General features: G+C 39.7%; 1 protein-coding gene across 1 annotated transcript in view; it reads left to right on the forward strand.

Moving 5' to 3' along the window:
• Positions 1-27,435, forward strand: part of ATP2B1 (ATPase plasma membrane Ca2+ transporting 1) — a 132,733-nt gene that overhangs the window by 62,722 nt on the left and 42,576 nt on the right. Inside the window, exons 3-6 of the mRNA XM_081250063.1 lie at positions 6,832-7,029; positions 21,461-21,715; positions 21,804-21,929; positions 25,704-25,844. Coding sequence (XP_081106189.1) covers positions 6,832-7,029; positions 21,461-21,715; positions 21,804-21,929; positions 25,704-25,844 — 720 coding nt within the window. The remainder of the gene's footprint in view (positions 1-6,831; positions 7,030-21,460; positions 21,716-21,803; positions 21,930-25,703; positions 25,845-27,435) is intronic.

A 27,435-nucleotide genomic window follows, 5' to 3' on the forward strand; every position in this document is an offset into this window, starting at 1 on the left:
GCTCAGGTTACCAGTTTTCATTGCTTATGAATTTTTTGAAGATAATTGTAACACTGACTACTTCTCAAACCTTGTAGCATATATATTATTTTTTAAAGTTATACTTGATAGAACCTGAAGTAACACCGCTTTGTTAGTTTTTTCAAGTTCAGTTTTCTGAGTACAATAGACATATTTCCTTCCCAAAGCATTCTCTTCTGCTTTCATAACACTATACTCTCAAGGTTTGCTTTCTTCCTTTCTGGCCCGTTTCATCCGCCTCCTGTGCTTTCCTTTCAGTGTTGGCAGGCCTTGTGTTTCTGTTCACGGTGCACTCTGCATTCTCCCTGGGTGATGCTCTCCACTTCTAAGACTTCACGTCTGACTCTGACATCTGTGGCTCCAGTCCAGGCTTTTCTCCCAGGCTTTGGGCCTTTTGAAAGCTCAGTTGCTTTTAGACATCTTCATTTTCTCAGCCTCTCCAAACTTTCCCTTCTGAAAGCATATTTCCTCTTTCCCCCTTTGCAGTGAAACTGTCATCCACCTTGCTAGATAGACTTGACTTTGATAGGAGTCTTTCACTTGTTCTCACTCACTGGGTCGACAAGACGTGGAAATTCTAACTCCTGTCTCTTAACTCAAGGGTGTCTGCTTCTCTACCTCCCCACCACCCTGCTTGAGGCTACTGTCTTTCTCTTGCATAATTCAGGTAACAACATACTAACTGGTGTCTTTTCCTGTCTCCCTTCACGCTGCCCGTCAACTTTCCTGCTGAAAGCTGGCAGTGGTTTTGCACTGCCCTTAGAAGGAAGTTCAGACTTCTCACTTAGGTTAACAAATTTCTTTGGGGTCTGGCTCCTGTTTACCTCACCTCATCTCATCTCATCTCTTTTTTCCAACTCTCCTCCTCAGTATTTGAGGCATAGCAAAATTTTCAGTTTTCTTAAATACTGTTGTGACAAGCTCACTCTTGTTTCTGGTCCTGTTACATGCTGATCTTTTCACCTAAAACACTCTACCTCACCCTTCCTGTGACTGTCTCTCTTAATCGTTCCTGGGATCTCAAGTTCGGTATCTTAGAACTCCCTTGTCCACCCCAACCCCATAAATTTGGATTCTAGTTCCCTTTGCTGGCTTCCATTAACAGCCTCACCACCGCCATAATATGTAACACACTGGCTTGTGATTAACTGATTACTTGTCAGGTCTGCCCCACCAAACTGTGAGTTCCTTGAAGGCAAGTGCCAGAGAAAGGCATCCTGTCTGACTCATTTCCCTTTGTATGTTTGTGCCCATCACAGTATCTGGCCCATGGTTGGCATTCAGGAACTAAGCCTAAGCTTGAATTTAGACAGTGATTCACTTAAATTTGAGGGCAGTCTCCTTTTCTGTTGAAAGTGAAAATATGATGAGGGTATTAGTCTGTTTCTCAAGAAGACTGAACACAAACACAAATTTTCACGTACTTTCTTGATCTGTGTGTTTTCCTGTGGCGCTCACTTAAAGAATGCGGGCTGGCTGCTGCCACCACTATCACTACTACACACACACACTCACACTCACACACACACACACAAATACTGACATAATGTCAAGCGCAGAATTTGATAAGATTAGGGTGTGCTATGTAGTAGCCATGATTTTCAGTTAAATCCACCTGCTTTCTATATTCCATTACTCTCCCCTCTTCATTTTCTAAAATTGAGACATGTTTTTATTAGCCCCAGCAGTTGAAATGCTACATTGTTTTTTCTTTTGGTAAAACATCAAGCTGTTGATAGAATTTGCATTTTATTCCATTATCTATCCCTTTCACATATAAAGACAGTATTCTTGAGCCATTATCTATTCATAGAATGGTAGATCCAGACCCCAAAAGCATATATTCTGGGCTGGTTTTGTTTCTTCTCTTTGTCAGGCTGACTGGGCCGTAATGAGATCAATGCCCTTGGCCTTGTTGCTGCTACACTACAATCAGTGGAGCCAACAGGACTAGGCAGAAGATTCTCAGTATATTTATTCATAAGTTATTCTAAATGATTTGATATCATATCTCCTCTCCTTTTAAAACTAGGACCATGTAGCCTCATTACCAGTTCCAACTGCTTACCTTTCTCTTCCCCACAAACTTTGCTTTCTCCCCCCTCACAGTGGAGCCTCTTCCTACACCTATAATAGACTAACACCCACGCCCTGGATTCCATTTACTCTGGCTTCTTCAAAGGCTTTGCTCTAGATTAACTAGCCTGTCTCTCCTGTATCACCAGTGTGGTCTTCTCTAGTTGGTCATTTCCATTGCTAAATAACTTGCCCTAATATCTGTCACTCATCCTTAAAAAGCAAAACGGGTTTTATTTACCCATTTTAATTCACCTTTACTGCTTTATTTTACTTTTACTGCTTTGTTTCTCTCCATTGCATCACACTCCTAGAAGAAGTTTCTGTACTCGTTGTTTCCACTTAACTAATTCCCATTATCTGTCTAATTCTTTATAATCAGACTTTTTCCATACCTCCACTGGAAGATTCCTTATCAAGGCCATCGGCCTCCATCTAGTGAAAGCCAGTTATCCATTCTCTGTCTTCATTTTACTCCACTTTTGTAACACCATTTGATATAATCAGCCACATCATCTTTTTTAAAACTCCCTTTCTGTAGTACAGCATGAATCTATTTGTACGTCCATGTGTATGTGTATCCCCTTTTCTTCTCAGTTTCCTTTGGTGTTTTAAGAACCCTAGCTCATCTTCAAATCAAATGTTGGAGTGCTCCAAGGCTCTCGCCTCAGCCCTGCTTGCTTCTTGTCAACTTACTTCAGCTTTCTAGAAGCTCTCATTAGGCCCATGGCTCCAGAATCATCTGTAGATTGAGGACTCTCTGGCTCAGATCTCTCTGTGAGTTCTGAATATGGCTAACCGGCTGTCTACTAGACATTCCCGCTTTTTAATGGGCATCTCATGTTTAACTCGATAAAGCAGGACCATTAACTCCTGCCTCCCTTTTTCCTCCCAAGTCTACGGTTCCCAAAGCCTGCCCTATCTTGGTAAATGTCTCTATCATCCATCCACTTGAGTGCATGGACAAAAAAGAATCTAGGTATCATTCTTTATCCTTTTCTTCTTTCATCCACATCCAGTCCTTCAGCAAGTTCTGTCTGATCTCCTTACAAGATACCTGGCATATTCAGTGACTCTGCCTCCATTTCTTTCTTTCTTTCTTTCTTTTTTTTAATTAATTAATTTATTTATTTGGCTGCTTTGGGTCTTTATTGCTGCGCGCGGGCTACTCTTCGTTGCGGTGCGTGAGCTTCTCATTGCAGTGGCTTCTCTTGTGGAGCACGGGCTCTAGGCGCATGGGCTTCAGTAGTTGTGGCATGCGGGCTCTAGAGCGCAGGCTCAGCAGCTGGGGCGCACGGGCTTAGTTGCTCTGTGGCACGTTGGGATCTTCCCGGGCCAGGGCTCGAACCCATGTCCCCTGCATTGGCAGGCGGATTCTTAACCACTGCGCCACCAGGGAAGTCCTCTGCCTCCATTTCTGAACCCAGATGCAAGCTACCACCATCTCTTACTTTGTACTGCAGCGGCCTCCCAGCTGGTCTTTTCCTCCACTCTCCAACTCTTCAGTTTCTCCTTCAGACAATTTAAATGAAATTAGTTATCACTACCCTGCTATAAAGCCTTCTAGTGGTTTCCATTGCACTTAGAATGAATGCCAGTCCTCTCTTCATACTATTTTAATTGTCTCTTTATTTGTCTTCCTCCAGTATAATATAAGCTTGCTGAATGTAAGACTTGTTTTGTTCACACTGGCTTTTTAGCAAGTAGAACAGTACCTGGAAGTAGCAGATATTCAGTAAGTATCAGGAGTCGGGGGAGGGGGGACAGACTGCTGCAGAACTCTGAACTTCATTATATTTAGATTATGTGAGTTTATTATTTTACATGAGTAGAAATCAGCTGTCCCCAAAATGGAGTTAAAACCTATAGTGTTTAGTTTGTAACTTGTCTTTCTCCTTACTTACCTTAACTAACTGTTGCCCTGTAGTTTATGGTTTATAAACTTTGTACCTTCTCCTTTGGTCCTTCCCAACTATCTGAGTTATACCAATAAATATTAATGCCCCCCCAACCCCAAAGGGGTTAAGTGACTTGCACAAGATTTCAGTAGGTGAATTGGAGCCTAGGTTTTCTAATTCCTAAACCAGACAGCTTCAGTGGTGCAGTGACCTAGGTGTGTGCTTGTATATGTGGTGGGAGCATAGGAAGAATTACGATAACCTTTGGATCGGCTGCTTTTTTCCTTATTCCCTCCAAGATACATTTTTAAGCGATCTTTAGCTTTATGGCTGTTCTTTTCAGCATTAACAAAATATTGGCCCCTGTTATAACCAGTATAAGTTAAGATTTAATCAACTATTTTTATAGTTGCAGTGGTGATGTTTAAAACTGAGGTGTTATATGTAGTTAATGGTGGACTCTATTAAGGGCGAGTTAAACTGATAGAACCAGTATCTTCAAACATATTTCTTAGAAAGAATTGGAGACTGACGCAGGGAGGGATAGCAATCTTTTATTTTTGCTGTAAGGGCATTAAAATATAAGACAGAACAAACCTACCCACTGTCTAATATCATCCTTTCATAAAAGAAAGGGTGTTTTATTTGAAAAGCAGTAAGCACATAATTTCAGAACATCTTAAATTATAGTTCTTTAAAACAAATACATTCTGTTTTGTGGAAAACGTCACTACATCGATTCCCTTATCCCCCGATTAAACCACAGACTGTTGTTAACTGTTTGCAGCCAGGATTGATGAGGGGCACTGCTCTTGCCTGAAGAAACAGTGTGTGGATTCTAAGTTATAATTTGCAAGTTTCCTCTCTCATACTGTCTTTCCCACTAGTCGCAGTCAGTGCAGTCCTTCACTGCCTTTCTATCCATTGACTCTGACTCAAAGCCTAGAGCTCTGTGGAAGCTTTCAGTTGATGACTTTTGTCATCAGAAATCTAAGATGCTTTTTGAACTGCCTAGTGTGGACCCGACTGTGCTACAGTTGATTGTGAAAACATTCCCTGGAAGCTTTTTGGTGTCTTTAACAAGTAAATAAGTAATTAATAAATAAAAAACCAAAGTAAATAATTACTTTAAGATCTGTATATTCATCTCTCATTGTTTGTTCTAATAAACTTCCTTTGTTTTCTCTCTTCTACTCTTTGCCCACCTCTGCATCTAGAGTAATAGCTAAAACACTTAAAGCCGAGAGCCTTACAGTGATCTGCTGTTTTCCTGTCTTTTTCCTTAGAATGAATTCTTGCCAAAAAATAGAGTTGAGGTTAAATTGATTATAAATTTAAATTTATAATGATAAATTAAAAGTCATGTCATCCTGGTATCTCTGTCCTCTTCTTCAGTGTTCTTTTCCGTTTTAAAAAATATTTATTTATTTATTTTTGGCTGCCTTGGGTCTTTGCTGCTCCACGCGGGCTTTTCTCTAGTTGTGGCGTGTGGGGACTGCTCTTTGTTGTGGTGCGCGGGCTTCTCACTGCGGTGGCTTCTCCTGTTGCAGGGCACGGGCTCTAGGCACACAGGCTTCAGTAGTTGTGGCACGTGGGCTCTAGAGTGCAGGCTCAGTAGTTGTGGTGCACAGGCTTAGCTGCTTCGTGGCATGTGGGATCTTCCCGGACCACGGCTCGAACCTGTGTCCCCTGCATTGGCAGGCAGATTCTTAACCACCGCGCCACCAGGGAAGTCTCTTCAGTGTTCTTAAACTAAGGGAAAATGTCATTTGTCACTGCTGCCTGTGTTTTCATACTCCCACAATAATGTAAATATGTACATACTTTGCATTAGCTAGTTGGGATATATCTAGGCTCGACAGGATCAGCAGGATTAAATTAGAGAAGGACTTGCTTGGTAGGGTGAAGGAAAGGCAAATTTGATCATCCAGCTCTCTCTTAACCTTTTGCTTCACGGCTGTCTAATTCCATGCTCCAGGCAATAAATAATATGTCCTACAAGGTACCTTTTCCTTTACAGTGACGGTCAGTCATTAGCACTACCTGTTTCTTTAACTGGAAATAAATCCTAAAAAGTAAACTTGAAGGAAAGGTCATCCTACGTCTCCTGTTGTTTTGTGACTTGCAAATCTTTTATCAATTGAAGTATAATAGACCTGTTTTTTTGTTTGTTTGTTTTTGTTTTTTGGACCATGCCACGCCTTACAGGATCTTAGTTCCCCAACCAGAGATTGAACCTGAGCCCTGGCAGTGAAAGTCCTAACCACTGGACCGCCAGGGAATTCCCTATAACAGACCTTTTATAATAGAAGTTTTAGAGCTTATAGTGGATGAACTTTTCATTGTTCTTCAGCAAATAAGAATGAAAATAAAAGACTTTCACTTATTAAGTTAACCAAGATGCAATAAGTAAATCAAATAAATATCTTTATATACTTCCCCGCTTTTGGAAGAAAAATATCATAAGTAAAGGTCAGGGAAATGTTTAATTCCAATATAAAACCATCAAACTCATATATCATTTCTGGTCTCTAGCAGTCTATAAGATGGTGTAAGACAGTATGATCAAAAACCAGCAGTTTGGAAAAGTGGAAATTCTTAGTTCAACCTTACGTCATCTACTTAAAATGTTCTCTTAAAGCATTGCACATGTTTTTTGGTGATTTAAATTATGTACACTTAGTCTAACTCATGAGAATAAACCATTTTGATAGGGTCTTATGAATTGTGTCTAAATGTAACTAATCTAAAGTGTAGAGAATGTATGTGTTTTGAATAAAATATTTTCATTTGTAAGTAGTAAAACTGTTCACTTAAATTTATTTCTTTTTATTAGGTTTAAGTGGAAACCCTGCAGATATAGAGAGAAGAGAAGCTGTATTTGGAAAGAATTTTATACCTCCTAAAAAGCCAAAAACCTTTCTTCAATTAGTATGGGAAGCATTACAAGATGTCACTTTAATTATATTAGAAATTGCAGCCATAGTATCATTGGGCCTTTCTTTTTATCAACCTCCAGAAGGGGATAATGCACGTAAGTAAATTGGGCGGGGGGAGGGAAGACTCTTATGTGTGATGCTAAGTTCAGTGCATTTGCTTGCTTAATACATAATACCAATAGCAGGCCACCTTTTATTAACTGCTTTGTACTGGATATCATTCTAATAGTGCTTTTAATAGTTCTTTAAATATATTACCTCAGGTAATTTTCCCAGTAACCCTATAAGATAGACAGTGTCACCTCCATTTTACAAGTGAGACACAGAGGTTAAGTAACCTACCCAAGTATGCATATTGCTGTTTCTGGCAAAGCACTAAGCCATATATATGATGTGTTATGTGTCACCATGATTTTTAAGTTCTTTAGAACACTATTGTGAAGTAATTAGTTTTTAATTTGGGTTTTTTTTTAATCTTTTGGAAAATCATTATGAAAGCAAAAATTTATTCTTTTCCCTAATCCATTACTTTTGAAGTTCTTAAAATGTTATATATATTTTTGTTATATACATGATTTGGATAATTTCCTTGCCATCTTAGAAATGTTTATGCTGCAGAGTATTCTGACCAATGGAAGAATATAGAATGGTAACTCTGCTTTAACCTGTAACTGCACATGATTTTGTTTTTCTCTCATCTTTCTATGTCCTTCATTTCTCTCTTTTTTTTTTTTTCTTTTGCTGCATTGGGTCTTCGTGCTGCGTGCGGGCTTTCTCTAGTTGCATCAAGCAGGGGCTGCTCTTTGTTGTGGTGCGCAGGCTTCTCATTGTGGTGGCTTCTCTTGTTGCGGAGCATGGGCTCTCGGGTGCGCGGACTTCAGTAGTTGTGGCACGCGGGCTCTAGAGCGCAGGCTCAGTAGTTGTGGCGCACCGGCCTAGTTGCTCCGGGGTATGTGGGATCTTCCTGGACCAGGGATTGAACTCATGTCCCCTGCATTGGCAGGCGGATTCTTAACCACTGTGCCACCAGGGAAGTACTCCTTCATTTCTCTTTTAAATTTCTTCTTCTTTTCCCTTAAAACAAATTATTTAAAATGGTTATTTCCAACATTACATTCTATAACTGCCTGGAGATCAAGCTTGGGTTTTGGTCACTATATTTAAATAGCTATAGAGGGAACCATTAGTATTTTATATATCAGAAGAGTGATTCACCAAAATATTTTTGTTTGTGAAAGCTTCATTCTTCTGCCTTTCAAGTTATTAAGAGTTTAATAAATACTTGCTAACTCTAAAAGTTGGCTTAGGTAATCATTTAAAGTAATTCTTTCAAAAGTATGCCTAGAACTCATGTGAGAGAGAACTTTTGGTGGGGGCAGGCGGGAGGAGGTAGTGGGTCACAGCATAAGCGAGTGGATCTGAGGCTGAAGTCTGTGGAGATCAGGATTTCTCAGAGGGGCACTGTTGACATTTTTCACCGGAACATTCATTGTCACCTTGGCAACCAAGAGTATCTCCAGTGGTAGCCAGGTATCCTATTGGGGGGGGGGCAAAATTGCCTGCAGTTGAGGATCACTGATGTAGATAAGAAAGGATTTAGGCAATATTCTTATCAGTATTGAGCCAAATTATTTTTTAAACTTTTATTTATTAAATAAACGGTACATGTTTTGCTGTTGAAAAATTAAGGGGGAAAATGACAATTCAAAGGAAATCATATTTACTGAAAATCCCACTTTTTAGAGATTATCATTTTGATATATATCCTCAGATTTTAAAAATGTTTTTGTGTATGTGTCTGTGGTGCTCATGTATATGTATGTGTGCACAAGTGGGTTAGGTGTGAGGATGTGTAAGTGTTAAGTGTGTGTGTCTTTTCATCTGGAAAGGGAAGTGATATCATGTTTAGCAACATGCAGTTAAATTCTTTACTGCTTGGTTTATCCAACTGTCATTATAGAATACTGGGAATTGGTGTTCTAGACTTGAGTGCGTTAGCAGATGATTAAAAACTTTTTACTTTTAACATTTTTTCCCAAGACTATAAGAAAACTGAAGAAAAATATTTTCAGTGGGAGTAGGTTTTTTTTACTAACGGGATCTGGGCAAATCTTGGAATTTAGACTGCTTCATTTGTAGGGTATAGTGACAGGCCCTTTTTCATATTTGCTTAAGGAGATAACTGGTATTAGATCCAACTGAGAAGATAACTAGAGTTGTTGGTGTCTTAAGGCCCTTTAAAGAGACTCAAAATCTACCAGAAGGTGTTAATAAACCATATAAAGGTATTTTTGCTCCATGGTAAAAGTTTAGTGTTTGCACTTTTTTAAAAAACACTTTTTAGTATATTTCATGTATCTTTTCATCATGTTATGTTTAACACTAAGAAGTGGATACTTGCTTAAAAGGAAATCCATTAATTGTAAATCTATAGTCATAGAAATCCAAATTATCAAAATTTCTTACTAGTACTGTTTAGTGTGAAAAGAAGCACTATAACCCACATAAATCTGTAGTCACTGTATGCAACTAGTGGTTCTCAAACTCTTTGGTCTCAGAACCCTTTTACACTCTCTAAGTACTGAGAACTCAAAAGAGGTTTTGATTATGTGAGTTATATCTGTAGGTATTTACTGTATTCTAAATTAAAACTGAGAAATTTAAAAATATTCATCAGTGCATTTAAAAATAATAAATATTATAATATATAATTATAATTACTATAATTATTAATGAAGTTTGAAATGAAATAATGAAGAGTAGTGGTGTTTGTAACGTCATTGTATCTCATTGAGGTCTGGCTTAATTGAAGATAACTGGATTCTCATCTGCTTCTGCATTCATTTTGTTGTATTTAGCACATGTAATGTAGTCTTTGGAAAGTTTCACTATACATTCATGAAATATGAGGCAAAGTAGCATCTTAGTGTTGTTCTAAAAATAGTTTTGGCCTCGAGGATCCCCCTGGAGTTCCTAAACAACACTTTGAGAACCGCTTTTTTATGCTATTAATATATACACTTGATATACCACCCAAGAATCACGTAGGGGATTTTAGAATGGCATATTTGCCCTGTGGTAGAGAGCATAGGCTGAATTTAGATGGTGTGTACCTCTCAGGTGAATATGTTTACAAGGGAGCACCTTTAGTAAAAATCGATTTTTATTATTGTATTTGCACTTGGACTTTACTGAAAACATTATTAAAATACTTTTTTTTTCCTATGTGTAACTGGTAAACTACAGTCCTTTCCTAAGTTTGATTTTGATATTACTTTCTTTTTTCCCTGCAGCTCCCTTAAAAATTTGTAATGGTCATCAGTAGGAAAAAGATTCAGTTTCTAGAAATACTTTAGTACTGTCTATTTCAAGATCATTCTAACTTCATCTGTGTAATATAAAGTAGAACTACATATGAAATGAAATATGTCACTAACTTGTTTCACACTCTCCTTTGAAATATTCAATAGTTTAGTTATAAATACATATGCATATGAGATTTAAAGCTGAAAATTCAATAATCATCTCACAGTTCCTTTCCCTTAACCTCCGTTGCATTGTCTTTAAACTTTTTTGGTTATTTACCCTATAAAGAAAAGATATGAGCACATGTCTCCAAATGATGCATTTATGCATTTATGAATTATATATATTTAAAGTTATTGATACTGTGAGCATTTTAAAACATATACACAAATAGAAATTAAAGATTAAAAAGGTGAACGTTTAAATTTTTGATTTTTAGTAGCCTTAAAACATCATTATTGGGCTTCCCTGGTGGCGCAGTGGTTGAGAATCTGCCTGCCAATGCAGGCAGGGGACACGGGTTCGAGCCCTGGTCTGGGAAGATCCCACATGCTGCGGAGAACTAGGCCCATGAGCCACGACTACTGAGCCTGCACGTCTGGAGCCTGTGCCCTGCAACAAGAGAGGCTGCGGCAGTGAAAGGCCCGAGCACCGCGATGAAGAGTGGCCCCCGCTTGCTGCAACTAGAGAAAGCCCTTGCACAGAAACGAAGACCCAACACAGCCAAAAATAAATAAATAAAATAAAATAAAATAAAAACATCATTATTAATAGCATGATTGAATATACATTATTATATTTTATAATTTTGATTTAGCCTGATTTGGGTCTAAGTCTATTTTCTTTCAGAACTTGGTTTTAATATCTCTCATAGCTGGAAAAAACTCAACATTAGGTAAATCCAAGTGGAAGATTTTAGTGTACTCACTAAATCATGATACTTATTTTCACTTCCACCCACCAGTTACGTAAAAGTTTTTCTTGAAATACGACTAAATTTCATCTTCTGATATGAGTCTGTCATTCTTACACACTGTTAAAAAGTATTGCTTTTTTTTTTCAATCTGCAGCAAGGGAATCCCCTGCCATCACTTGATTTTAATTTAATTTAATATATTTTTAATTGTATTTTATTTTATTTTTTGGCCATACGGTGCAAGCATGCGGGATCTTAGTTCCCTGACCAGGGATCAAACCCACACCCCCTGCAGTGAAAGTGCAGAGTCTTAACCACTGAACCACCAGGGAAGTCCCAAGTATTGCATTTTTATATTTTTAACCAGTAAGACCACTGTAGAGCTTTATTTGGAAGATAATATTTTAGCACTGCCTCAAGGTTGGTGAAAGTGGTCAGTATAGTATTTCAACCTTCATCTTGAGTTCTTGAGGTCAGACTTGCTTTATGTAATTCAGAGAGCAAATCTCTGATATTCTGGGCAGGGGGAAAGGTAAGGGGAAGCTGTCTTTACAGCTTCTACTATTTAAAATAATGTAAACCACAGATTCACTTAACTGGTTATTGTATGCAATGATACATAGTTATTTCTTCAGCTTGAGAACAAATAAAATAGAAGTTTTAGTATTTGGATGGCAGGGCCAGCACTCTCAGTAGATCATCTAGCCAGCTCCTTTGGAGAACATGCTTTATACCCATTGGTGGCTGAATCCTGCTGATCTTCACAGGGATATTTTTTGTGATTGTTCACATCATGCCCATTTGATGGGGATGGTGATTGTTCCATCTCACGCAAATTGATTTTTCTCCAGCTTCTGTCTTCTCTCCCTTTATCTGTCCCTCATACCTCTCCCTGATTCATCTTTATGCAGCACCCTTGCACCTCAAGTCCTCTCTTCAGTTCATGCTCACTATTCTGGAATATACTTTAATCATTTCTAGTATCATTGGTTTACTCATTAGTTTCTTGTGAATAATCCATATCCTGTTCTGCATTTCCTAAGAGAACCATTGACTTTCAGAGATTTTAGCTCAATGCTCAGTAAGAAAGAACTTTACGTAGGAACAAAGAAGAACATACTCCTTCATGTGAATTTAAAAATAACCAAAGTAAGCTTTCAAAAAACAGTTCACCTTTACTACATGTATATCCTTTTCTATTTTGTTCTCTTTCATTTTTCAAAATCCTGGTCATGAGCCACTGAATTGATTTTATTTTATATTTATTTTTTTATTTTAAAAACATGATGGGAGAGGCTTCCCTGGTGGCGCAGTGGTTGAGAGTCCGCCTGCCGATGCAGGGGACACGGGTTCGTGCCCCGGTCCGGGAAGATCCCACATGCCGCGGAGCGGCTGGGCCCGTGAGCCATGGCCGCTGGGCGTGCGCGTCCGGAGCCTGTGCTCCGCAACGGGTGAGGCCACAACAGTGAGAGGCCTGCGTACCGCAAAAAAAAAAAAAATTATGGGAGTATAATTGCTTTACAGTGGTGTGTTAGTTTCTGCTTTATAACGAAGTGAATCAGCTGTACATATACATATATCCCCATATCTCCTCCCTCTTGCACCTCCCTCCCACCCTCCCTATCCCACCCCTCCAGGCGGTCACAAAGCACCGAGCTGATCTCCCTGTGCTATGCTGCTGCTTCCCACTAGCTTTACGTTTGGTAGTGTATATATGTCCATGCCTCTCTCTTGCTTTGTCACAGTTTACCCTTCCCCTCCCCATATCCTCAAGTCCATTCTCTACATCTGCGTCTTTATTCCTGTCCTGCCCCTAGGTCATTCAGAACCATTTTTTTAGATTCCATATATATGTGTTAGCATACGGTATTTGTCTTTCTCTCTCTGACTTACATCACTCTGTATGACAGACTCTAGTAGGTCTATCCATCTCATTACAAATAGCTCAATTTCGTATCTTTTTATAGCTGAATAATATTCCATTGTATATATGTGCCACATCTTTATCCCTTCATCTGATGATGGAAACTTAGGTTGTTTCCATCTCCAGTCTATTGTAAATAGAGCTGCAATGAACATTTTGGTACATGACTCTTTTTGAATTATGGTTTTCTCAGGGTATATGCCCAGTAGTGGGATTGCTGGGTCCTATGGTAGTTCTATTTGTAGTTTTTTAAGGAACCTCCATACTGTTCTCCATAGTGGCTGTACCAATTCACATTCCCACCAGCAGTGCAAGAGTGTTCCCTTTTCTCCACACCCTCTCCAACATTTATTGTTTCTAGATTTTTTGCTGATGGCCATTCTGACTGGTGTGAGATGATATCTCTTTGTAGTTTTGATTTGCATTTCTCTAATGATTAATGATGTTGAGCATTCTTTCATATGTTTGTTGGCAATCTGTATATCTTCTTTGAAGAAATGCCTATTTAGGTCTTCTGCCCATTTTTGGATTGGGTTGTTTGTTTTTTTGTTATTGAGCTGCATGAGCTGCTTATAAATTTTGGAGATTAATCCTTTGTCAGTTGCTTCATTTGCAAATATTTTCTCCCACTCTGAGGGTTGTCTTTTGGTCTTGTTTATGGTTTCCTTTGCTGTGCAAAAGCTTTGAAGTTTCATTAGGTCCCATTTGTTTATTTTTGGTTTTATTTCCATTTTTCTAGGAGGTGGGTCAAAAAAGATCTTGCTGTGATTTATGACATAGAGTGTTCTGCCTATGTTTTCCTCTAAGAGTTTGATAGTTTCTGGTCTTACATTTAGGTCTTTAATCCATTTTGAGCTTATTTTTGTATATGGTGTTAGGGAGTGATCTAATCTCATACTTTTACATGTCCCTGTCCAGTTTTCCCAGCACCACGTATTGAAGAGGCTGTCCTTTCTCCACTGTACATTCCTGCCTCCTTTATCAAAGATAAGGTGACCATATGTGCATGGGTTTATCTCTGGGCTTTCTATCCTGTTCCATTGATCTATCTTTCTGTTTTTGTGCCAGTACCATACTGTCTTGATTACTGTAGCTCTGTAGTATAGTCTGAAGTCAGGGAGCCTGATTCCTCCAGCTCCGTTTTTTGTTCTCAAGATTGCTTTGGCTATTCGGGGTCTTTTGTGTTTCCATACAAATTGTGAAATTTTTTCTTCTAGTTCTGTGAAAAATGCCAGTGGTAGTTTGATAGGGATGGCATTGAATCTGTAGATTGCTTTGGGTAGTAGAGTCATTTTCACAATGTTGATTCTTCCAATCCAAGAACATGGTATATCTCTCTATCTATTTGTATCATCTTTAATTTCTTGCATCAGTGTCTTAAAATTTTCTGCATACAGGTCTTTTGTCTCCTTAGGTAGGTTTATTCCTAGATATTTTATTCTTTTTTTTTTTTTTTTTCTCTGTACGCGGGCCTCTCACTGCCGTGGCCTCTCCCATTGCGGAGCACAGGCTCTGGACGCGCAGGCCCAGTGGCCACGGCCCACGGGCCCAGCAGCTCCGCGGCACGCGGGATCCTCCCAGACCGGGGCACGAACCCGTGCCCCCCACATCGGCAGGCGGATTCCCAACCACTGCGCCACCAGGGAAGCCCCCGATATTTTATTCTTTTTGTTGCATTGGTAAATGGGAGTGTTTTTTTGATTTCACTTTCAGATTTTTCATCATTAGTGTATAGGAATGCCAGAGATTTCTGTGCATTAATTTTGTATCCTGCTACTTTACCAAATTCATTGATAAGCTCTAGTAGTTTTCTGGTAGCATCTTTAGGATTCTCTATGTATAGTATGATGTCATCTGCAAACAGTGACAGCTTTACTTCTTCTTTTCCGATTTGGATTCCTTTTATTTCCTTTCCTTTTCTGATTGCTAGGGCTAAAACTTCCAAAACTATGTTGAATAAGAGTGGTGAGGGCTTCCCTGGTGGTGCAGTGGTTGAGAGTCCGCCTGCCGATGCAGGGGACGCGGGTTCGTGCCCCAGTCTGGGAGGATCCCACATGCCGCAGAGCGGCTGGGCCCGTGGGCCATGGCCGTTGAGCCTGCACGTCTGGAGCCTGTGCTCCACAACGGGAGAGGCCACAACAGTGAGAGGCCCGCGTACCACAAAAAAAAAAAAAAAGAGTGGTGAGAGTGGGCAACCTTGTCTTGTTCCTGATCTTAGTGGAAATGTTTTCAGTTTTTCACCACTGAGGACGATGTTGGCTGTGGGTTTGTCATATATGGCCTTTATTATGTTGAGGAAACTTCCCTCTATGCCTACTTTCTGCAGGGTTTTTATCATAAATGGGTGTTGAGTTTTGTCAAAAGCTTTTTCTGCATCTGTTGAGATGATCATATTGTTTTTCCCCTTCAATCTGTTAATATGGCTTATCACATTGATTGATTTGCTTATATTGAAGAATCCTTGCATTCCTGGGATAAATCCCACTTGATCGTGGTGTATGATCCTTTTGATATGCTGTTGGATTCTGTTTGCTAGTATTTTTTTGAGGATTTTTGCATCTATGTTCATCAGTGATATTGGCTTGTACTTTTCTTTCTTTGTGACATCTTTGGTTTGGGTATCAGGGTGATGGTGGCCTTGTAGAATGAGTTTGGAGGTGTTCCTCTCTCTGCTGTATTTTGGAAGAGTTTGAGAAGGATAGGTGTTAGCTCTTCTCTAAATGGTTGATAGAATTTGCCTGTGAAGCCATCTGGTCCTGGGCTTTTGTTTGTTGGAAGATTTTTAATCACAGTGTCAATTTCATTGCTTGGGATTGGTCTGTTTATATTTTCTATTTCTTCCTGTTTGTCTCGGAAGGTTGTGCTTTTCTAAGAATTTTTCCATTTCTTCCAGCTTGTCCATTTTATTGGCATATAGTTGCTTGTAATAATCTCTCATGATCCTTTGTATTTCTGCAGTGTCAGTTGTTCTCTTTTTTCATTTCTAATTCTATTGATTTGAGTCTTCTCCCTTTTTTTCTTGATGAGTCTGGCTAATGGTTTATCAATTATGTTTATCTTGTCAAAGAACCAGCTGTTAGTTTTACTGATCTTTGCTATTGTTTCCTTCATTTCTTTTTCATTTATTTCTGATCTGATCTTTATGATTTCTTTCATTCTGCTAACTTTGGGGGGTTTTTGTTCTTCTTTCTGTAATTGCTTTAGGTGTAAGGTTAGGTTGTTTATTTGAGATGTTTCATGTTTCTTGAGGTAGGATTCTGTTGCTATAAACTTCCCTCTTTGAACTGCTTTTGCTTCATCCCATAGGTTTTGGGTCGTCGTGTTTTCATTGTCATTTGTTTCTAGGTATTTTTTGATTTCCTCTTTGATTTCTTCAGTGATCTCTTGGTTATTTAGTAGTGTATTGTTTAGCCTCCATGTGTTTGTATGTTTTACAGATTTTTTTCCTGTAATTGATATCTAGTCTCATAGCGTTGTGGTTGGAAAAGATACTTGATACGATTTCTATTTTCTTAAATTTACCAAGGCTTGATTTGTGACCCAAGATAATGATGTATCCTGGAGAATGTTCCATGAGCACTTGAGAAGAAAGTGTATTCTGTTCTTTTTGAATGGAATGTCCTCTATATATCAATTAAGTCCATCTTCTTTAATGTATCATTTAAAGCTTGTGTTTCCTTTTTTAGTTCATTTTGGATGATCTGTCCATTGGTGAAAGTGGGGTGTTGAAGTCCTCTACTAGGATTGTGTTACTGTCAATTTCCCCTTTTATGGGTGTTAGCATTTGCCTTATGTACTGAGCTGCTCCTATGTTTGGTGCATAAATATGTACAATTGTTATATCATTCTCTTGGATTGATCCTTTGATCATTATGTAGTGTCCTTCTTTGTCTCTTGTAATAGTCTATTTTAAAGTCTATTTTGTTTGATATGAGAATTGCTACTCCAGCTTCCTTTAATTTCCATTTGCATGGAATATCGTTTTCCATCCCCTCACTTTCGGTCTGTATGTGTCCCTAGGTCTGAAGTGGATCTCTTGTAGACAGCATATACATGGGTCTTGGTTTTGTATCCATTCAGCCAATCTGTGTCTTTTGGTGGGAGCATTTACTCCATTTATGTTTAAGGTAGTTATCGATATGTATGTTTCTATTACCATTTTCTTAATTGTTTTGGGCTTATTATTGTAGGTCTTCTCCTTCTCTTGTGTTTCCTGCCTAGAGAAGTTCCTTTAGCATTTGTTGTAAAGCTGGTTTGGTGGTGCTGAATTCTTTTAGCTTTTGCTTGTCTGTGAAGCTTTTAATTTCTCCATCCAATCTGAATGTGATCCTTGCTGGGTAGAGTAATCCTGGTTGTAGGTTTTTCCCTTTCATCCCTTTAAATCTGTCCTGCCGCTCCTTTCTGGCTTGCAGAGTTTCTGCTGAAAGATCAGCTGTTAACCTTATGGGGATTCCTTTGTATGTTAATTTTTGTTTTTCCCTTGCTGCTTTTAATATTCTTTGTATTTAATTTTTGATAGTTTGATTAATATGTGTCTTGGCATGTTTCTCCTTGGATTTATCCTGTATGGGCCTCTGGGTGCTTCCTGGACTTGATTGACTATTTCCTTTCCCACATTAGGGAATTTTTCAGCAATAATCTCTTCAAATATTTTCTCATTCCCTTTCTTTTTTCTCTTTTTCTTCTGGTACCCCTGTAATTCGAATGTTGGTGCATTTAATGTTGTCCCAGAGGTCTCTGAGACTGTCCTCAATTCTTTTCATTCTTTTTTCTTTATTCTGCTCTGTGGTAGTTATTTCCACTATTTTATCTTCCAGGTCACTTATCCGTTCTTCTGTATCAGATACTCTGCTATTGATTCCTTCTGGAGAATTTTTAATTTCATTTATTGTGTTGTTCATCATTGTTTGTTTTCTCTTTCGTTCTTCTAGGTCCTTGTTAAACATTTCTTTTATTTTCTCCTTTCTATTTCCAAGATTTTGGATCATCTTTACTATCATTACTCTGAACTCCTTTTCAGGTAGACTGCTTATTTCCTCTTCATTTGTTTGGTGTTGGATTTTTACCTTGCTCCCTCATCTGCTGTGTGTTTCTGTGTCTTCTTATTTGCTTAACTTACTGTGTTTGGGGGTCTCCTTTTCACAGGCTGCAGGTTCATAGTTCCCGTTGTTTTTGGAGTCTGCCCCCAGTGGCTAACGTTGGTTCAGTGGGTTGTGTAGGCTTCCTGGTGGAGGGGACTTATGCCTGTGTTTTGGTGGATGAGGCTGGATCTTGCCTTTCTGGTGGGGGGGACTGCATCCGGTGGTGTGTTTTGGGGTGTCTGTGACCTTACTGTGATATTAGGCAGCCTCTCTGCTAATGGGTGGGGTTGTGTTCCTGTCTTGTTAGTTGTTTGGCGTAGGGTGGCCTGCACTGTAGCTTGCTGGTCGTTGAGTGGAGCTGGGTCTTATCGTTGAGATCGAGATCTCTGGGAGAGCTTTTGCCGTTTGACATTAGGTGGAGCGGGGAGGTCTCTGGTGCACCAGTGTCCTGAACTTGGCTCTCCCACCTCAGAGGCTCAGCCCTGACACCCGGCTGGAGCACCAAGACCCTGTCAACCGCACGGCTCAGAAGAAAAGGGAGAAAAAAAGAAAGAAAGAGAAAAATAAAATAAAGTTATTAAAATAAAAAATAAAAAAATTATTTAAAGTTCAAAAAGAATTAAAAAGTACTTTAAAAAGGAAGAAAGAAAGAAGAGAGCAACCAAACCAAAAAACAAATCCACCAATGATAACAAGCGCTAAAAACTATCCTAAAAAAAAAAAAAACGGACAGACAGAACCCTAGGACAAATGGTTAAATCAAAGCTATACAGACAAAATCACACCAACTCCACCTCCTCAATTTGGGGATGTTTCGTTGTCTATTCAGGTATTCCACAGATGCAGGGTACGTCAAGTTGATTGTGGAGATTTAATCGGCTGCTCCTGAGGCTGCTGGTAGCTATTTCCCTTTCTCTTTGTTCGCACAGCTCCTGGGGTTCAGCTTTGGATTTGGCCCCGCCTCTGCGCGAGGGCGTCTGTTCCCCACCCAGACGGGACTGGTTTAAAGTAGCAGCTCATTAAGGGGCTCTGGCTCACTCAGGCTGTGAGGAGGGAAGGGTACAGAGTGTGGAATGCAGGGTGAGCCTGCGGCGGCAGTGGCTGGCATGACGTTGCAACAGTCTGAGGTGTGTGTGTGTTCTCCTGGGGAAGTTGTCCCTGGATCACGGGACCCTGGCAGTGGCGGGCTGCACAGGCTCCCGGGAGGGGAGGTGTAGATAAGTGACCTGTGCTTGCACACAGGCTTCTTGGTGGTTACAGCAGCCTTAGCGTCTCATGCCCATATCTGGGGTCCACGCTGATAGCCGCGGCTCACGCCCATCCCTGGAGCTCGTTTAGGTGGTGCTCTGAATCCCCCTATCCTCACGCACCCAGAAACAGTGGTCTCTCACCTCTTGGGCAGGTCCAGACCTTTTCCCGGACTCCCTCCCGGCTAGCTGTGGCGCACTAGCCCCTTCAGGCTGTGTTTACGCCGCCAACCCCAGTTCTCTCCCTGCGCTCTGACCGAAGCCCGAGCCTCAGCTCCCAGCCCCGCCCGCCCCAGCGGGTGAGCAGACAGGTCTCTCGGGCTGGTGAGTGCTGGTCGGCACCGATCCTCTGTGCGGGAATCCCTCCGATTTGCCCTCCGCACCCCTGTTGCTGTGCTCTCCTCTGCTACTCCGAAGCTTCCCCCCTCCGCCACCCGCAGTCTCCGCCCGCGAAGGGGCTTCCTAGTGTGTGGAAACCTTTCCTCCTTCACGGCTCCCTCCCACTGGTGCAGGTCCCGTCCCTATCCTTTTGTCTCTGTTTATTCTTTTTTCTTTTGCCCTTCCCAGGTACGTGGGGAGTTTCTTGCCTTTTGGGAGGTCTGAGGTCTTCTGCCAGCGTTCAGTGGGTGTTCTGTAGGAGTTGTTCCACGTGTAGATGTATTTCTGATGTATCTGTGGGGAGGAAGGTGATCGCCACGGCCTACTCCTCTGCCATCTTGAAGGTCTGAATTGATTTTAGACTCACAAATAGCTAACAGCCCAAGGTTCAGAAAGCACCGTCCTTGTTCTTTCTTCACCATTACTGGCCCTACAGTTTTGAGGTTTCCTTTGTGCCCGCCTCTGTCTTTTTCTAAAGTCTCTTCTGCCATAGAGCCTCTGTGCTGACTTCGATCTCTCTCTGGAATCCTCTTCCCTTAAATCTGCATGGCTAGTTCCCTCATATCATTTGGCTCCTAGCTCAAGTGTCATGGACACCTCAGAGGGGCCTTCTCTGTCCGCCCAGCCACAGTTGGCCCTCTTGTTCCATTTGCTATAGCACATCACCATAGTTTACTTTCTTCATGGCACTTACGATACCTGAAATTAATTATTTGTGTTTTATTATCTGATTTTTTCTTATCCCATTCACACCTAGCAGTCTGAGTATAGGTTCCCTGAGGAGAAGGAGGTTATGTGTCTTATTCGCTATTACATCCTTAGCTTTGAAAACAGTGTTGGCACCTAAAGTAGGTGCTCAAACAGTTGAATGAATGAGTAGCACTTGGCTTAAATTTTTATGTTATGAAAGTCAAGCTTTTATCATACTCCCGTGAAACTGATATGGTAAATAAGCATGGTTCATGGGTAAACACATAATACTTAACTTTCCATGTATGACTTGCCTACTATATGTAGTAATAGCATTAACTATTGGTTGAGTGTGAAGGATGTCTCAGCCATTGCTCTACCTTCTTTACCAGTGTCTTCGCATTTAATTCTCTCAGCAACTCTGCAGTAAGTGGTGGTCTCCTAATTTGACAGATGAAGAAACTGAGTCTCAAAAATAAGTAACTTGCCTTAAGGTCGAGATTTAATCTTCCCCAGTGTCCTCACTCTTCACAGGTACCCTAGACTGCCTCCCTACCCTAAAGATGAGAATCCCCAGAGGCAGGGAACTTGAAATTAACTTGAAATTAATCATCATCATTATGGAATGCTTGGAGTCAATAAAGTGTTTAGAGCTGTAAGCAGAGTTAACGGGGCATATAAACATTATAATTACATATCTGTTGCCATCAATTCAGAATCTTTGGGCTTCCCTGGTGGCGCAGTGGTTGGGAGTCCGCCTGCCGATGCAGGGGACACGGGTTCGTGCCCCGGTCTGGGAAGATCCCACATGCCGCGGAGCGGCTGGGCCCGTGAGCCATGGCCGCTGAGCCGGCGCGTCCGGAGCCTGTGCTCCGCAACGGGAGAGGCCACAAAAGTGAGAGGCCCACGTAATGCAAAAAAAAAAAAAAAAAAAAAAAAAATTCAGAATCTTTTTTGATAAGCATTTTCTTTCTTTCCAAATAGTTTGTGGAGACGTTTCTGTTGGAGAGGAAGAAGGTGAAGGTGAAACTGGTTGGATTGAAGGAGCTGCGATCCTCTTGTCAGTAGTGTGTGTAGTATTAGTAACAGCTTTCAATGACTGGAGTAAGGAAAAACAGTTCAGAGGTTTGCAGAGTCGAATTGAACAAGAACAGAAGTTCACAGTCATCAGGGGTGGTCAGGTCATTCAGATACCTGTAGCTGACATTACAGTTGGAGATATTGCTCAAGTGAAATATGGTAAGTAAAAAAGGGCAGTGCATCTTACACATGATGTGATGTTATTGTAATCTTGTTCACAGTTTAGCATACCTTTATTTTGTTTTAGGTGATCTTCTTCCCGCTGATGGCATACTTATTCAAGGCAATGATCTTAAAATTGATGAAAGCTCATTGACTGGTGAATCTGATCATGTTAAGAAATCTTTAGATAAGGATCCCTTACTTTTATCAGGTATGAATTTCTTTTATAACTGAACTTTTTCCTCCTCCGCAACTATATACCACTGTCAGCAAACAGTTCCCCGAAGAGCCAGTAATGTGAAGAGGATTCTGTATTTTATGTTAGCTTCTACCCTTATAAACTTTAGAGACTTTCTTTTGTAAGTCAGCAGAGACATTAGAGATCTTTAAATCCAGAACTGTATTTTTACAAATGAGGAACCGGAGTCCAAAAAAATGAAGAGATTTGAGAGTCGGTGTTAGTTAATGTTAGTATAATGATAAAACTAAAGTATAAGCCTAATGATCTCTGTTAAATGGAGCTGTTTTACATTTATTCTTAAGGGCTATTGTAATATAAAATTAAAGAATGATTGTGTGTTTAAAGCAAATTAGTGAATTTTCTATGTTGGTCTACAAAGGACAGGATTAAAAAAAAAAACAACTCATAAAATCCTTAAAGTTAACCTAATGTCGCTCCCTCATTTAACTACTGAGGAGTGAGTCTGAGACATCAATTATTTATCTAAGGTAATATGATTAATAATAAATAGGTCCAGGAGTAGTACCACATCTACTAGGCAGAACTGAATTTGCACACGGTTAAGACATGTTCTGAAAATCTAAGGCTTTGTGTAGGTGAGGGTGCTGTCTGAAAAGGGGAGGTACGTGTCTACTTAGGAGGTTTTTACAACGGCTTAACTGTTGATAGCTAGACCTAAGGTTAACTGGAAATGAAATGGAAGGGATGATGAAAAAAATTACAAGCTGCCTTCTAAGATGCTACATGAAAGGAAACCAGAGTACCACAACTTGTCTCCAAAATTATACCAGTTCCTTAGCTTTTTATTTTCAGTTTCCTACTCTTAATTTTCTCGTGTTCTTTATAGAATTTACAAAATTGCTTTTAAGACATTTGGTTTAAATATATTTTTAGATTGAGTTGTACTAGCATTTGGAGTAAGAAAAATGTTGCCTATTTGTCTTTAATTATTATTTTCAGATGTTAATGGAATGCTAACATTTCCTACATTGTAAGGAGATTCTGCTTATTTAAATATTTAATAACTTGGCAGCTATACTTTTCACTTCTTCTCTGTGAACTTAATATTCTAATTGGTTGGGCATGGTTTTACTGAAACCAAAGTCAAACGTGTGACAAGGGTCAGTTAAATTAGAATCACAACTTCGGGGCACATACCTAAGTTTAGCTATTACCTTTTTAAGATTTGTAAATATGTGCCAAAAGGCTTATTGTAAAACGTCCCACCACTAAAAATCAGAGTAATTTCATGTATATACGTTTATAAACAGCATTATAAATAGGGGGAAAGTTTCGTTTTAATATAGAGTTTTGTTTCTTTGAAAAAATCTTGGGATTTGTATACCTTCAATATCCTGCACTACTAAGAACACTCCTACTCGATTTGAATTTTTCTTTTTATTGCTCTGCTTGAAATTCATTCCAAATAGAAATATCTTGGATATATAATGTATTTAAGTTTAATGTATACTTATTTTACTTATTCCTTGCCATACTTCTAAGAAACTGTTGGTTAATGTTAGCCAAGTAAAATCTATGATTTTTCCAAAGGAGAGGGAAGCTAGCTGGTCATACCTAACTGCCACAGACTGACCAGGCCACAGTATTTGGTGAACTGAGGTAGTCTCCTCTTGCCTTTTTGCCATGTATACTTCATGGGCTTTGATGTACATCTAGCTTATTCACACAGTGCTTAGCTCTTCAGAGTGACATCCTTTAATGGAATCTTGGTCCTTTTCTGTTTTAACAGACATGGCTGGTAAGTTTTTGTAGACTCAGGTTCCCGACACACCACGTATACCAAGAGGACTCTATAAATTTTCCATGTTTAAGAAAAGACTGAAATAACTTTCTGGAGTCCCTTATCACAGTACGGGTGGGAAAGTTTTTCTGCATTTATTTCCCTCTTCCAAAAATGTACTGAAAACATGAAATGCATTTATTTTTAAATTTATTCTCATGATGCCATCTCTCACTGCTGTTCTTGGCTTTTTAAATTTAGATGTTTAAAAGCAGTTATTCAGTTAGCGGTAGGGATATGACCAGAACAAAAGCTGTTTACTTTGCCTGAGCATATTAGCTGCCAACATTTGATTACCTGTGGTCAAGAAGAACAGAACATAAAAAACTGAAATTTGCTGAAAGCTAGAATTGTTAAAAGAAATAAACTGTCTTTTACATTTAGTCCTTGCTCAATAAATACTGTTTCACTGTCCTTAATTTCTTGTTTCCCTTGCATTTTTACTGGCAAAGAAGCTAATAATTAGTGAAATAGTCAGAATATAGATTTTTTAAAGCAAGAAAATCAAAGGCCTAAAAATTCGTATTGGATAAATTACTTAGTAATTAATAGCCAAATATAAATGTTTAAGTACTGGAGTAAGTACGTATACTTTACGATCTTACTTTGCAAATAACCATTGAACGTTGTTTTGGTACACAGGATTGTATAGTATGTGCTACAGACCCTGCCCTCCGGGTGGTAGTAAACTAGGAGATCAAATAAATAAGTGATAACTATAAAGACTTTATTGAGTATATTAAAAAGAGTTAAGTTTTGAAAGCTACTTAAAATTCACAAAAATATTGGAGAGGTGGGAAGCCTTTTAATGAGTGAGGGAAAGATGCAGAGGTGTGGGCGTACAGGTTGGAGAGTTGTGAGCAACCTTAGTGACATTATATCGTCAGAAGAATATACCCTCTGTGGTCTGACAGAGCGGGATTGGATCTGCCTTGTCACTGAATAGTTGGGGAACCTTGGGCAAGTTTCGAGGAAGTAAGAACACTAACGCCTGCTGCTTGCAAGACTGTTGTGAGGGACAGAGTCAGAATTCGGTCAGTGTTTCCATCTCTGCTCCCCAGCTTTTTCTAATGGAGTTTTATGTTAGGCTAATGGATGAAAAAGTTTGGAGTGTTGTTTGGTCTCCATGTGAAGACTTTGAACTTTATTCAGTAGTCAGGGAGGGTCAGAAGTTTTGGAGCCATGAGAGGCTTACGATAAAATCACATCTTAGGAAGGGTAAACTTATTTCAGGATGAACTGGAAAAACAGAAACTAGCTAGGCTGCTTGCTGTTGTAGTGATCTAGGTGGGCTGGCATGAAAGCCTGGGTTAGGGAAAGGTGGTAGGGTTGGCTTGGGAATATGTCAGTTGTTGCTGTGTGATCCTTTTTGTTGTAAGCACATTTCTTTATAAGTGAAGTGCCCCTAATAATAATAATAGTTATAATTTAAATATTGAACATTCGTTGAACCCCTAAAGTTCCAAGCAATGTGCCAAACACTTTACACTTACAGACTTAATTGGCGTCTCATTTTTAAAAAGTGTAGGTACTGTTATCCATGTTTATGGACTAGTAATTGAGATGTTACAATTTGCCCAGTATCACATGATAAATGAGTAGTAGAGTGAGCTTTGAACTCAGATGACTTATTACAGACATAAAACCTTAAGCACAAGAATTTTTTTTTTTTTTTTTTTTTTTTGCGGTACGCGGGCCTCCACCGGTGTGGCCTCTCCCGCTGTGGAGCACAGGCTCCGGACGCGCAGGCTCAGCGGCCATGGCTCACAGGCCCAGCCACTCCGCGGCATGTGGGATTCTCCCGGACCAGGGCACGAACCCGCGTCCCCTGCATCGGCAGGCGGACTCTCAACCACTGCGCCACCAGGGAAGCCCGAGCACAAGAATTTTGGTTTTATTTAATGTGTTGTTGAATTTTAAAAACACATTTTCTGTTGTTGTAGGTACTCATGTAATGGAAGGCTCTGGAAGAATGGTAGTTACTGCTGTGGGTATAAATTCTCAAACTGGAATTATCTTTACCTTACTTGGAGCTGGAGGTGAAGAGGAAGAGAAGAAAGATGAGAAGAAAAAGGAAAAGAAAAGTAAGGATAGCTATATGCTATAAGAATTGGTATTTGGAAATACGGCAGCTAGATTGTAAGAACTCATCCAGAAAATACACTGTTTCATCAGATTTTGAAATGAAGAGTTCTACAAAAAAATTAGTTACCCAACATAGTACTTTCAAGTGGTAGAATTGATGGAGGGGGAATTTTTTTTTTAAGACTTAGTAGTCCAAGGAGGGCTTTATGAAGGAAGATATCAGTCCTGCTTTACCATAGCCAGATGTATTCAGCATCTCCTTGAATACTTTAAAATCTCCCTGTCATTTGATCAGCAAAATGAATTAAACTCCCACTTCCTTTGCTTATTTTTTTGCTACTTCAGTAGTAGCTTTCCTTGTCAACCATATCACTTTTTGGCCTCATTGAGCTTTTCATCTTTTTCAAATTTTCTACTACTCACATTTCCCAGTCTGTACTTATGTACTTGGTTTTTAGACATAAGATCAAGACTTCACCTTGACACCTCATGTGTTTGCCTTGTTATATTCAGCCCATCATTAGATATCAAGGTTTTAAAATTTTAATCTTGATCCATTGTATCTGCTGTCCCTCCAAGGGGATCTATTATCAGCAAACTTGATAACCATAGTTTATCCACAAGGATCTTATAAGAAGCTGTTATACATAGGGAAATAGCTCAGGATCACTTAGCTGGGGAGTATGTCCCCTTTTTAAAAAGGCCCGCCTCACCCTTTACTCCAGAGTTTTTCCCTTTAGGGCAATAGCACTTTACTGTGGTTTAACCGCTTAGATTTATTTAATTTTACTTGGGCTAGTAAGCCCATATTTCTCTCACACACATAAGTATTTTGAGATCTTATAAAATAAATGCCTTACTAAAAGTCTTGGCTTGCTATATCTACAGCAGTGTTTTTAATATTTAGGTGTTTTGGATCGGTTTTTGGGTTTTGTCTTGAGCTGTGAAATCTTGATTTCAAAGAGAACTATGTTTGAAGAGTTCTGGCGGCCGGCAAGGGAGGCAGGCCCCACGCTGTAGGTTTTTCCTGTCCCACTCCTCACGGCAGCCCTCCACGTGCCGCCCTAAGGGGCCAGTGCGTAGTGCTGATACCATTTCTGGACCGCTTTATGTGCGGTATCTCAATAATCCTTACAGCCATACAGAAAAGGCTATTTATCTTTTTGCTGACAAGTAAACTGAGGCTTATGGAGGTTGCATAACTTGCTCCAAGTCAAAGATCTAATTAGTGGCAGATCAGACCCACTTGTCTGACTCAAAAGTGTGTGCTCTTCACCATATATTGTGTTGCATCCTAATTTACAGGAGACTGAAGTCAACAGACCCTATTAAAAAAAGAAAGGGAAGTTCACATCATGACCTTGTTCCTGTTGACCCTACAGTTTCTTTTCCAACAAGCACCTTTTTTTTCTAAGATCTTATATACCTATTTTTATTAATCCAGTCAAGAGTATTCCCAGGAATTAACATCTAACTGACTGCTGTTTTTGATTCTTGGTGTGTGTGAGAGAGAGAAAGAGAGAGTGAGTGTGTGTGTGTGTGTAATGGGAGACACCATTTTTCCATCTGTGGACTTCCATCTCTTTTACC

This window comes from Mesoplodon bidens, assembly GCF_964165515.1.
Source record: "Mesoplodon bidens genome assembly, chromosome: 11".
NCBI lineage: Eukaryota > Metazoa > Chordata > Mammalia > Artiodactyla > Ziphiidae > Mesoplodon > Mesoplodon bidens.